Consider the following 13,225-nt stretch of genomic DNA (forward strand, 5'->3'; position numbering starts at 1 on the left):
CAGACGATCGTACGCTTTGTTCTGGTAAAAGCACAAAACAAAATGCACACAAACATGTCCTTTCTCTTGATATACAATCACTGATGAACACCTTTGGTTTTAATGAGAGAAAAAAAAACTACACGAGGGTGGATTAGAACCCAGAACCTTGGAAATGCTTGACAAAAGTTATACCATTCTACCATACCAGCACATGAACAATTTATGCGAATTCATTTATTTATTTAGTACTATGAAGCATATCGGTACTAATTGTGTTTTATTATTAATACGTTTATTATTAATTTATATTAATATAGTTGCTTGCAATGTGGGCAGGGCCCCGCGTGCGCTGCGGCCCCCCCCGCGGCACGGGCCCCTGCTAGCCTGCCATAGGCCTAAACGGACAAAAATAAACGAATGATATATAAAACCAAGAACGGACGCAAACTGATGTTTTTCCCTTGGATCGAAATCGTTATATTATCTTCTCCGTTGGTTCGAATGGAACACCCGTATTTGACAATAACTGGGCCGGGAGCGTTCAAATGATTCTTTAAAATCCGTTTGACGCGCAGCACCAGTCGTGGTATTTTGGAGGGGGGTGGAGGAGCGAGAGACGGAGGGAAGCGCTAGAAACGCAGCAGCGAGAGCGGTGCCACAGAAAAACACGCACGAAATATTCAAAGAATCACCAGGACGCGGGAAGAAACCTAGAGGATACATTGTGACGAATAGAAAAAAGAGAAACGGCGTATTGCGGGTGCGTATGTGTTCTGTTTCCTCTGACAGACTGGTGTTTTCGCGAGCTTGGTACCTCGCGCGACATCCACCTGCATAACGATGCATTCATGAAATCATTGTGAATCATATGAATCCAATATTGCTTTTCTTTAGAAAGAAATACAGGTTTATTCAGTCTAGACGGCGTGCTAATGCGTTTTGGGGGGGAATGGGCGTCTTGCGTCATAGGCAAGGATAAGAGATGTTTTCTGAAGCAGATGAGGAGAAGAGCGTCTGAATAAATGATCTGAACGCTCTGCCCGCAGTGTCAGCAACATCATCTGCCCGCATATTCTGTCGTGGTTATAATTAGTGTTGCTATTATAAAGTAATGACGAGCCTCAGTATGTTTTCATCTTCATCTTGTTCATTTGTATCATGAAGCCCCCCGTTTTTTAATCAGCATCGGCGTGTGCGGTAAACACTAAATGAGGCTTGTGGTGGTGACTGGGCCACTAGCGGCCCAGACCTGCTCTCTTCTACCTGTCTCTCGTGTTGCGGTGACATCATTGATCACTGAACGTGGGCACGTCAGGGGCCATATGTCTCGTGCACTGTCAGGCCTCGAGGGCCACGGCGGGGCCATAACATTTGATAGACGACAACAGACCCAGTAACATTTATGGAATATTTTACGAGATGACGCATTTCTGCAGTTTATTTTTCTTTTGAACTTCTGAATCAAGAAACTGCAGTGTTTTTAGCCGGATATAATCATTAATTGTTCATAATTGCAGTGGTAAAAACCTAAATTTCACCAAACTAACTCATTTAGCTAACTTTAGCTTTAAAGACCCCATCATTATTTTTTTTTCTAGAGTCCCTGTGTTTTCCTATTTGTTGAAATAGAAAGTTTAGGCGGGTCACATCAAAGTACTCCATGCTTTAAAACAATAGCTAATAAGCTGCATAAACCATGTGTTTTTTACTTACTAGGTATGAGAGAGGGACATTCTCATTCTAGAGAGCTTTTGTTTGGACAGAATTCGCTAGTATGTGATGACTTACACTGACCTTGAAAAGTTTGAGGTCGGAAAGATTTTTTTAAATGTTTTTGAAAGTCTCTTATGCTCACCAAAGTTCTATTATTACTGTAAAAACCGTAATAATGTGACACATTATTACAATTTATAATAACATAATGTTGTATAGTTTATTACATTTTATAATACAATTTTCAGCAGTCATTAGTCCAGTCTTCAGTGTCACATGATCCTTCAGAAATCATTGTAATATGCTGATGTGACATTTTTTCAGTATTATTTGATGAATTAGAAAGTTCAAAAACAGAGTTTACTTGAGATAGAAATCTTTTGTAAAATTATAAGTCAATATTTTTGATGCATTTTCACAGAAAGTCAAAGACTGTAATTTTAAATGTATATTATGTACACTGAACAAAATTATAAACGCAACACTTTTGTTTTTGCCCCCATTTTTCATGAGCTGAACTCTTATGAGCGAACATTTGACTTCAAATCTAACATGTGAAATAAAAGTCTCAAAACTCTTGTTTTGATTTCATTGGTTCTTCAAGATCACAACCTATATGACTTACTATCTCCCTTAACTTTAATCTTTACATTTTTATCCTTCTTTCCCTCTTACTACTTCTTTTTTCTCTTGTTTGCTTGCACCCAGGCTGTCCGTTCATTTTAAAAAATGGTGTCCACAGTTTTTGCTGTGACACTGTCTGTCACACTGCTACACCTGGCTTCAGGTAATGTGCACACACTTGTGTGAGTGTGCTTTTGTATGTTTAACTATTCACGCGAGGTGAAAACACATAATACATGTAGATTACTTTACAATTAACCTATTTAGCTGAAAGAAACTAAGTTTGACAGTTCCGTGGACTTTTTAGGTGCATCTTTAGGGATGTCAGATCCTGAGGCTCCTCCCACTGTGACCTCCAGTCCCCAGCCCTTGGGAGAACTCATCCATGCTGCACTTCTCAGTAAGGAGTACCTGGGCCACACCCCTGGTAGCAAAGGTCAGTCCTTCCTAAAGAGAACACAGCAAACTGTATAATTGTAAATAAAATAAAGCAGTTCTATGTCATCACTATTTACCATTATCTAAATCTGGAATTTAACTCACAGGTACAACTACTAACCCAACCCAGGCCATCCCGTCCATCCGAGAATCAGATCCCGCCTCCACAGTGATGTCACCAGGAATCCTCACCACCGCAGTGACCTCATCGACTGCACCTCAAGCAGGCCAATCAGTTTTTGGGAGTGCTGTGACATCACCACCAGCTGAAGAAGAGACCACAACCACTCTAATCACTACAACAACAATAACAACAGTGCACACACCAGGTACCATAACCAACAAAAGCACATAACAGTTGAAGACATCAAGTAATTTCCAACATGAAGCTCTAAACGCTACAGATTATGTCCCTCAATGGGTCTCAGACCATTAAAATGATTTCTAAATAATATTTTGCAGTTTTTTATAATCGCCAGGACACATTTCTTAATACTAAAGTCACTTTTTCAAAACTCTTCACACTCCTAACCAACTTCAGCTTGGCACAGCAGTACATAATTATATAATTTTATATAATTAAATAATTTCTTAATACTAAAGTCACTTTTTCAAAACTCTTCACACTCCTAACCAACTTCAGCTTGGCACAGCAGTACATTTTACATTCAAAATGCACCAAAACTCTTCATACATGTTTCAACTTATTCTTCCATAACATTATCAAAGGTTGTCACCCAACAAGTACAGTTTGTCAATAATAAAACAATGACCTATAAAAACAGGTGCTAATAACAGGTAGCATTGTGGATCATTGTAAAATTGTTTTACAAAACAAGAATGGGAGCTCTCTTTTTAGAATTTACTGTAGTATATATTACATGGCCCATGTTTACAGTACAAAAATATTCGTATTGCACCCTTTTGTATAGCTGGTAATGAAATTGAAAGGCTAACACTTGGTAGGTGTTCAGCTATATGTAATTGTTTTGACAGTATTTAATTTTTAAGATTTGGAATATATTTTAAAGTGGTATTACAATAGAAATGAGATTTCTGTTAGTTATGTATTATGTTGAAAAGTTTTGAAAAACATGCAAATTGTAAACATACAAATTGGCCAGTAGATACATATAATTTTTGGTTATGTCTGAGTGATAAAAGAATTCATGTAATTTTAAAGATGTAGTCGTAAATTGTATTTTTCAGTAGAAAATGGAAATGGAAAATGAGCCACAGTTTGGCCCACATAGACTGCTTTTGTTCTCAATGTTTTGAAAAAGTGGCACAATTATTAAGAAACTGGTCCTATTGATTGTTAAAAAAATGTAAAATAATTTCTAAATTAATTTTTTGAAGTTGTCCTTAAAACTTTGAAACTGTCTCTCCAGTTCAGTGCAATGCCAGTCTGTCAGGAATGGAGGGAATAGTCGAGTCCCCTGATCCACTCTCCTCCTCATCTCCCTTTTCCCCGCTGGAGTGCACCTACAGCATCACCGTTTATCTTGGATATGGTGTTGAAATACAGGTGTGATAGCTTCACAGTTACCACGGTTTCCGTTATAACCTCAGATAGCCTCTCTCTACCTCACCATGGTTACTGGCCTTTAACATAGCTGATGCATCTTGTTGGCATTTGCATGGGTGATGTCACACTAATGAGTTCTGAAATCTTTGCCCTTGATACAATCTCGGACAACGATATCATTAACTGTTGTTATGGTAACACCTGTCTGTTTTTAAGGTGAAGAAAGTAAACTTGTCCAAGGAGGAGTCACTTACCATTCTGGAGCTGGGTGTGACAGCGCCTGAGCTTTTAGCCAATGAGACGCTAATGAGTGAAGGTCAGGTGATTCGTAGCTCAACCAACCAAGTGCAGATCCACTATAAGAGCCTGAAGCAAGCCAATCATGGTGTTTTCAGCTTTCACTATCAAGGTATTTTTCTTGTAACAAAGATTTAGACTACCGTTCAAAAGTTTGGGATTGTAAGATTTTTTAAATAAAAAAAATCTCTTATGCTCACCAAACCTGCATTTATTTGCTAAAAAACACATTAATACAATAAAGTTGTGAAATATTATTGTAATTTAAAATAACTGTTTCAGTGTCACATGATCCTTCAGAAATCAGTCTAATTTGCTGATTTGGTGCTCAATGCACGTTTCGTATTATTATCAATGTCGAAAACAGTTGTGCCGCAGTATGAGTAAGAACAGTATGTATTTGGATTAGCAATCTTTTATCATTATAAATGTCTTTACTGTCACTTTTGATCAATCAGTGCATCCTTGCCAAATAAAATTATTTTCTTAATAACTAACTGACCCCAAAACTTTTGAACTGTACTGTAAGCAAAGTGTAATTTCTCTGTTTTGACATGACAGGAATGACAGAGTTGTCTTGTTCTTTTGAAAACCCATTCCAGCGTACCTCCTGTCCTGCTCGTTTCCCCTCTCCCCTGAGGGCGGTGGAGTGACCGTAACTGATATTCATCCTGGAGGTCAGGCTCACTTCCATTGTGATCCTGGATTTGAGGTCAGAGGTCATGAGGTTGCAACCTGTTTGAATTCCACCCGACCCAAATGGAGCACCCTAGAACCCCAGTGTGTGGGTGGGTTGTGTTTTTCGTTCGGTTATTTTATTATTTTTTCAATATCTACAGTTGCTTGAAGACATTTCTGTTTATTGCCATGTGTATAAGCATTCACGTGTGTTTTTGTATATTAAAGCTGTATCTTGTGGAGGGTGGATTAGAAATGCTACTGTTGGACGCATTCTGTCCCCAACCCTCCCCTCTGCAAGTAACCATAGCAGCGGTAGCAACCTGAGCTGCCATTGGCTGCTGGAAGCCAAGGAAGGCCACAGGCTCCACCTCCATTTTGAGAGGGTGGCTCTTGATGAAGACAATGACAAGTAAGTTCACGTCTTTCTTAATCTTGTGTAGGCTATTAAGTTACTTATTTTGTATCTTATTTTTTATTATTGTCTCCGCTCATGTAGTTGCAATACTGTATATATTTAGAAAATGTACAAGCTATACTGAAGTTTTCTGTTGATGAATGAACACCAAATGAGATCTACTACTTCTTCCAGTACATCTTGCAGTGATCTCAGTCTTTCGTGGATCATTCCTTTCTTTTAATGTCACACTTTTCTTAATGTTCTTTTGGTTCCCTTTCCATTCCCCTTCATCCCTTTCCTAGGCTGATTGTGCGTAGTGGGAATAGCTCTGTAGCGCCGCTCCTCTTCGACTCGGATCTGGATGACGTTCCAGAACGAGGCTTCGTGAGCGAGGGAATGTCTCTCTATGTGGAGCTCACAGCAGATTCTTCTTCCATCCCACTGCTGCTGGCACTCCGCTATGAGGGTAAGACAACATGGTACACATTCAACAAAATAAATTTCATTACTATAAACCATATACGACTATAAACTTTGTAATTTTTTAAAAATGTAATTGACACAAACACTAATATGTTACATGAATGCAGTATTACTTAATAACTTAACATCCTTCCTCTTCTTTCTCTTTCAGCCTTTGATGGGGAACACTGTTATGAACCTTACCTGCCTCATGGGAATTTCAGCAGCAGTGACATCACCTTCCCATTGGGTACTATAGTAACCTTCTCATGCTCTCCTGGTTTCGTCATGGAGCAAGGCTCAGGAGTTATGGAGTGTGTTGACCCCAATGACCCTCACTGGAATGAGAGTGAACCTGTCTGCAGAGGTAGACATATCACATATTTACAATATCTGTACACTACCATTCATAAATTTGGAGATGTTATATGTTTTTATTAAAGAAATTAATACTTCAATTCATCAAGCACACATTAAATTAATAAAAAATGACAGTAAAGACTTTTACATTGTTACAAAAATATTTTATTTCAAATGAATGCTGTACTTCATTAAAGAATGCTGAAAAAATGTATCACAGTTTCCATAAAATATTAAGCAGCACAACAAATGTTTGTTGAGCATCAAATCAGCATATTGGAATGATTTCTGAAGGATCATGTGACACTGTCATGTGTAATGATGTAATGATGCTGAAATTTCAACTTTGCTATCACAGAAATAAATTGCATTTTAAAAATATATTAAATTAGAAAGCAATTATTTAAATTGTAATATTATTTCACTATTTCACAATATGTACTGTATTTGTAATCAAATAAATGCAACCTTGGTGGATTGAAAAATTCATCATTGAAAAATCTTACCGACCTCAAACTTCTGAAAGGTGGTGTTATGTCATTCATTCACAAACTGCACAGTCATCTATATTAGTCAATTTACTGTCAATTTACTTAATTAATTCAGTGCGAATTATAAAGAAAATAATCCTTTTAACGTTAAAGTGGTTCAAAATTGATCCTTCATTCCGTCTTTAAGCAAATTTCAAAACAGTCTTAAATTGTACCTACTAGGCATTCAAGGAACTTACTTATATAATCACTCTGGCCTAATAATATGAAAGCTGTTTTAATATGATTCCTTCTCTTTCTCCTCTTCTCAGCTTTGTGTGGCGGGGAGCTCACAGACCCAGTGGGAACTGTGTTGTCACCTGACTGGCCACAGAGCTACTCTAAGGGGCAGGACTGTGTGTGGCAAATACATGTCAGCGAGGACAAGCGCATTGAACTGGATGTACAAATGTAAGTATATCTATTTGATTGAAACAGTTTGTGCTTAATTCTGTTTTAGGTTTAATTCTATTTTATTTTCTATTTTCCTATCTTTTGCTTGCAGTTTGAACATCCGTCATAATGACATTCTCACTCTATTTGATGGCCATGATCTGACGTCACATGTGATTGGCCAGTACCTGGGCTCAAGAGAAAGGTTCAGGGCTGTATCAGGAGGTTCAGAGGTCACAATTCAGTTTCAGAGCGATCCCGATGACTCTACATTTATACTGAGCCAAGGCTTCCTCATTCACTACAGAGGTAAACGTCTTTTGGGGTTGTCCTTTTCCTGTATAAAGTGAAAAAAAAGTGACGTGACATGTGGCCACGTATGGTGACCCATAATTGGAATTAGTGCTCTGCATTTATCCCATCCAAAGTGCACACACACACACCGTGAACACACACCCGGAGCAGTGGGCAGCCATTTATGCTGCGGCGCCCGGGGAGCAGTTGGGGTTCGGTGCCTTGCTCAAGGGCACCTCAGTTGTGGTATTGAAGGTGGGAGAGAGCGCTGTACATTCACTCCCCCCACCTACAATCCCTGCCGGTACGAGACTCGAACCCACAACCTTTGGGTTATGAGTCCGACTCTCTAACCATTAGGCCACGACTTTCCCCAAAAAATCTTTTATCAGTATATTTTGTGCTGTAGCTTACAGTGATGCCACTTCCTTTTATTTCTTGCAGAGGTGGAACCAAATGACACATGTCCTGTCCTTCCGCAAATTGAGTTTGGATGGAGCAGCTCCTCCCACCCGTCTCTGGTGAGAGGCAGTGTATTAACCTATCAGTGTCAGCCTGGTTATGACATTGTTGGCTCTGATATCATCACCTGCCAGTGGGATCTCTCCTGGAGCAACAACCCGCCCACCTGTGTGAAAAGTGAGCCGTGTTATGTTTATCTTTGGAACACATTGATGTATTTAATGGTTCACTTTGATTGTTCATCATTTAGTAGACTCATCATTTACTGGTTTGATTACTTGATTAATACTGTACACACTCTCTTTTCTCCTGGCTTTGATGTCCCTCTAGTCCAGCAGTGCCCTGATCCAGGAGAAGTAGTCAATGGAGCACGCTCAGTACATCCGGAGTCTGGTTTCGCTGTGGGAACAGTGGTACGCTTCACATGTAACCAAGGTTATCAGCTGGAAGGCCCGAACCAGATCTCCTGCCATGGCAGAGACACCGGCATGCCCAAATGGAGCGACCGCAGCCCAAAGTGTGTCTGTGAGTACATGTTATTTTTGTGCACATGATGAGGTATGTGGGGGATTGTGTCTGATTTTTTCCCCCTTGATTCTGTATAGATTTAATTCAGAGGTTTTTGAAATTGATTAATATTAATAAGTATGGCTGTCAAAATGAATGCATTCATGCATATGATTAAATACATTGAATAAAATACAAAACAACAACAACAATAATTGAAATAAACAAAATAATTAAAGATTTTAATCAATTGACAATCTTAATGAGGTCTTAAATAATGTTAAATTACTAAATCATACACTACTTTCAAAAGTTTGGGGTCAGTAAGATCTTTTAAATTAATACTTTTATTAAGCAGGGATGCATTAAATTGATCAGAAGTGACAGTAAAGACATTTACTATGTAACTAAAAATTTTAGATTTCAGATACATGCTGTAAAAAAATCCACAAAATTATTAATCAGCACAACTGTTTTCAACATTGATCATTTTAAGAAATGTTTCTTGAGCAGCAAATCAGCATATCATAATGATTTCAGAAGGATCATGTGACACTGAAGACTGGAGTAATGATGCTGAAAATTCAGCTTTGCATCACAGGAATAAATTGCACTGTAAAAATGCTTTAAACAGTTATTTTAAATTATAATAATATTTCACAAGATGACCGTTTTACTGTATTGTTGATCAAATAAACGCAGGCTTGGTAATCATGAGAGACTTCAAAAGCTTGAACAAAACCTTACTGACCCCAAACTTGTGAATGCTAGTATATGCAGGATAAAACATTACAGATACAGCTAAATATTTTGTCCCAAGTACCAGTGAAGATTTCTCTCTAATGTATTAACCTATAAATCATCAATCAACCATGTTGCCCTCTATTTGTCTGCTGAACAGTAAAATATGATCCATGCCCAAACCCTGGCGTGCCTGACAATGGCTACCAGACTCTGTACAAGCACAGTTACCAGGCAGGTGAGACACTGCATTTCTTCTGCTATGAGGGTTATGAGCTCATTGGGGAAGTCATCATCAACTGTGTCCCAGGACACCCCTCTCAGTGGAATAGCCCACCACCCTTCTGTAAAGGTATGTGGAAGTGAACTAGTCTAATACATAGAGAGTTGGCATTTCTATCTGAATAGTTTGAAAATATCATGTTTTATTTATTTGCAGTGGCCTATGAAGGGCTACTGGATGATCATAAATTGGAGGGTAACGTTGGTTATCATTGTTAAGTACTATTCATATTTGATCATTTGGCCCACTATATCACATAATGATGTCCATGTTATTAACTTCCACTCTTTGCAGTTTCTCAGTCATTAGAGGCCTCTCATCAAATGCTGAGTGAGAACATTGCATTGGCTATTATCCTGCCAATCATTCTGGTCATCCTTCTGATTGGTGGAATCTACATGTACTATACCAAGTAAGTTTGGCATGCTTGTGTTTCTGAATGATTTTGGTTTGTGTTAAAGTTAACATGGAATCAAAATTGGCCCTATTACCTTTCTTATTACACTGAACAAATATTTGGAAAAATTGTTTTAATAAATTGTTTTTTAAAAAAACAATTTTCACTGAGAAATTGCTAGTAAATAATTACAATGATCAACTTTGGATTTTTTTTTCTTATTTTGCATAATTGATTATTGCACCTTATTTCAGAGAAAAGGTAATTGTTGCTTCTTGGTCAGGAAATTAGATAGATGGATAGATAGATAGATAGATAGATAGATAGATAGATAGCATGGAGTGGCCACTTTCCACAATTTCCTAATCCAGTTCCCTATGGATAAAATTAATCCTGCCTTGCATTTGACTCTGAAATATATACCATTACTAAAGCAGAACGGTTTGCTAGCACTATTTCCTGTTGACTTTAAAATTCAGTTATTTTCCCTGATTGTCAAAACCTTCTTCACAGCTGTTCCTTATTTAGCTCTTCTGCACTAACACCTCTCTCGTCGTCTCTTCCTGTCTCTCTCAGTGTGTGTAGGTGGCAGTGGAAACCGTTGTTCTGGAAGTCTCTCTCTCACACCCACTCCTACAGTCCCATAACGGTGGAGTCTGACTTTAACAACCCTCTCTATGAGGCAGGGGTAAGATGCTCACAACCTAGTGGAATTTGTACTTACAAATTGTTAGGATGTGTACCTGAACACCAAGAAACCAAAGGCATGTTCACACATTGATTTTCTCTTTAGGGAATCATAGTCTGTTTGCTATCTTCGATCTTGCAGATCTTCCAGCACAGCATTATTTTTATGTATAGAAATATCTAATTACACTACCATTCAAAAGTTTGGGTTTAATGTTTTTGAAAGAAGTCTCTTATGCTCACCAAGGCTGCAGTTATTTGATCAAAAATACAGAAAAACCAGAAATATTGTGAAATATTATTACATTTAAAATAATTGTTTTTCATTTGAATATATTTTACATAGCATAATTACTTCAGGCTTCAGTGTCACATGAACCTTCAGAAATGATTGTAATATGCTGATTTGCTGTTCAAAAAACATTCCTTATCATTATCAATGTTGAAAACAATTTTTTTAAATTTTATTTTGTGAAAATCCTGCTTTTTCAGGATTATTTGATTAATAGAAAGCTCAGTCATAAATGTCTTTTAATCAATTTAAAGCATCTTTGCTAAATAAAAGTGTTAGTTTCTGTTTTCTTTTTTAAAGCAATAAAATCATACTGACACCAGACTTTTAAACGGTAGTGCAGATGCTGCTGTCATCATACACATTTTATAAAAAAGGGTGGTTTCTATCTTTTTTGTTGTATTTAGTGTCAATTTATGTTTTATATTATATTAAAGGTGGGGTAAGCGATTTCTGGTAGCCAATGTTGACATTTGAAATCACCAAAACAAACACGCCCGACACCGGCCCTCCAGGACCGAGTTTGGGCACCCCTGCTTTAGATGATGATTTTTCGTATTTGCTAGTAACATGCGTTTTGTTTATCTCTCTCACTGTAGGACACACGAGAGTATGAGGTGTCCATCTGAGACAGGAGTCTGCAAATGAATCCACATTTTGGGTGACTGAAAAGGAGAAGAAAAGGAAGGATACTGTTATTTGTCTCTCTTTGCAAGACATTCATTCGTTTTATTCAATTAATTACAACACATAAATCCCACTCTACACAGTCTCTCTCTCCTCCCTCTCGGTCGATTCACTGATGTAAGTACGTATCAAGAGTTTATGCAGTTGCCTGTGTAGTATGTTAGCGTGTGTTTACATATGTGTGTGTATGTTGTTGGCTGTATATGTACATTAGAGTAATGAAATACTGAAAGTAACAACAAAAAAGTTGTAAGTACGTATTGTTAGTATGATTTCCACAGTCAGGCATGTTTTATAACAGAGGGTTTGGTGCCTTAAGGACTGTAAAGTGATGGAGTGAAAGGAAGAAAGAAATTGAATGGGGAGAGAGAAAGAGAGAGACTTTGACACAAGTGAGACAATGATAAGTACACAAACGTGTATATATATATATATATAATCTGAAACATGAAAACTATACTCTCATGTTCCCATATTTGTATAGACACATGGCCACACATTTACACATACATATACATGATGACAAGAACATATTGAATGTACATATTTTGATTGAATGTTGAGTATACAAACAGATTCAGTGCCAAAATACATCCCATAATGTGACGTCACTTCACGTTTCACTGGTTGCCATAGTATTTCTCACATTATTATGTAAAATGAGGACAATGCCAGCATTTCATATTGTTCTTTGCTGTTTCTTAAGAATCTATTTCTGCTTGATGTTGAATGACCATGTTTCAGAGGAGCAGAATGTCCTCTTGCTTACGGCACGCAACGATTGTATATTTTACCGCTTCAGCTTAGGATTCATGATCAATTATACTTACTGTCATTGTTATCAGAGTTGATGTTGTTGCATATGCACTATGTTGAGGAAAATATATACAGAAAAAAACTGCTTGCTGTGATGCAGTAGTCGAATTGAAATGCTTTTTATAAATTGCATTTTTTTTTGTTAATCTCATAGTTTCTTGTTAATATGCAGTGAGTTTTGTCTTTTCCACTGTGCCATTACCAGAGCCCATGTTGTGGAGGGCTTTGTTGCATTATAGTATTACTTGATTGTTATTTATTTATCAACATAATATACTTGTCATGAAGACACTTATTTGCTGAGATTTAAGATTAAATAAAATTCTCTGTTGGATGGTGAATGTGTCTTTCATAAATGAAATCTTTATGGATAATACAAACTGGTATTTCTTGCATTAGCCAACATATTGAATTTATGTGTGTGTATGTATATAATGTACAACGTATATATATTTATATATATATATATATATATGCATAAATACACACAATCATATAGATAGATATACACATACAAACATTTACATGCTTATTTGTGTATACACAATCACACGGTACACTAATTTACGTATTTCACGTTCCCAAGACAGAAGAGAATGTTTTAAAATTGAAACGAAATTACAGAAGAAAACATTGACCTAATAAAACTGCCCT

General features: G+C 37.3%; 1 protein-coding gene across 1 annotated transcript; it reads left to right on the forward strand.

The window, feature by feature from the left end:
* Window positions 1–355: 355 nt before the first annotated feature.
* sez6l2 (seizure related 6 homolog (mouse)-like 2) lies at window positions 356–12,912 on the forward strand. Its single transcript, XM_016486977.1, has 19 exons — window positions 356–742; window positions 2,404–2,482; window positions 2,627–2,755; window positions 2,865–3,086; window positions 4,149–4,285; window positions 4,502–4,694; window positions 5,185–5,370; window positions 5,489–5,672; window positions 5,963–6,126; window positions 6,295–6,489; window positions 7,285–7,423; window positions 7,518–7,714; window positions 8,144–8,338; window positions 8,492–8,686; window positions 9,570–9,761; window positions 9,849–9,887; window positions 9,987–10,104; window positions 10,666–10,777; window positions 11,668–12,912. Exons 2-19 carry the CDS (start codon window positions 2,425–2,427, stop codon window positions 11,695–11,697), a joined length of 2,685 nt encoding a protein of 894 aa, XP_016342463.1. The 5' UTR covers window positions 356–742; window positions 2,404–2,424; the 3' UTR covers window positions 11,698–12,912.
* The last annotated feature ends 313 nt before the right edge of the window (window positions 12,913–13,225 follow it).

This window comes from Sinocyclocheilus anshuiensis, unplaced genomic scaffold (genome assembly GCF_001515605.1).
Source record: "Sinocyclocheilus anshuiensis isolate Anshui unplaced genomic scaffold, SAMN03320099.WGS_v1.1 scaffold653, whole genome shotgun sequence".
NCBI lineage: Eukaryota > Metazoa > Chordata > Actinopteri > Cypriniformes > Cyprinidae > Sinocyclocheilus > Sinocyclocheilus anshuiensis.

Bases quoted from the DNA above. Each gene is read 5' to 3' on its own strand.
- sez6l2 (XM_016486977.1), top strand. From the start codon at position 2,425: ATGGTGTCCACAGTTTTTGCTGTGACACTGTCTGTCACACTGCTACAC. The intron at 6,490-7,284 runs GTAGACATATCA...TCCTCTTCTCAG, and splicing joins GAGTGAACCTGTCTGCAGAG to CTTTGTGTGGCGGGGAGCTC. The intron at 9,762-9,848 runs GTATGTGGAAGT...ATTTATTTGCAG, and splicing joins CCCACCACCCTTCTGTAAAG to TGGCCTATGAAGGGCTACTG.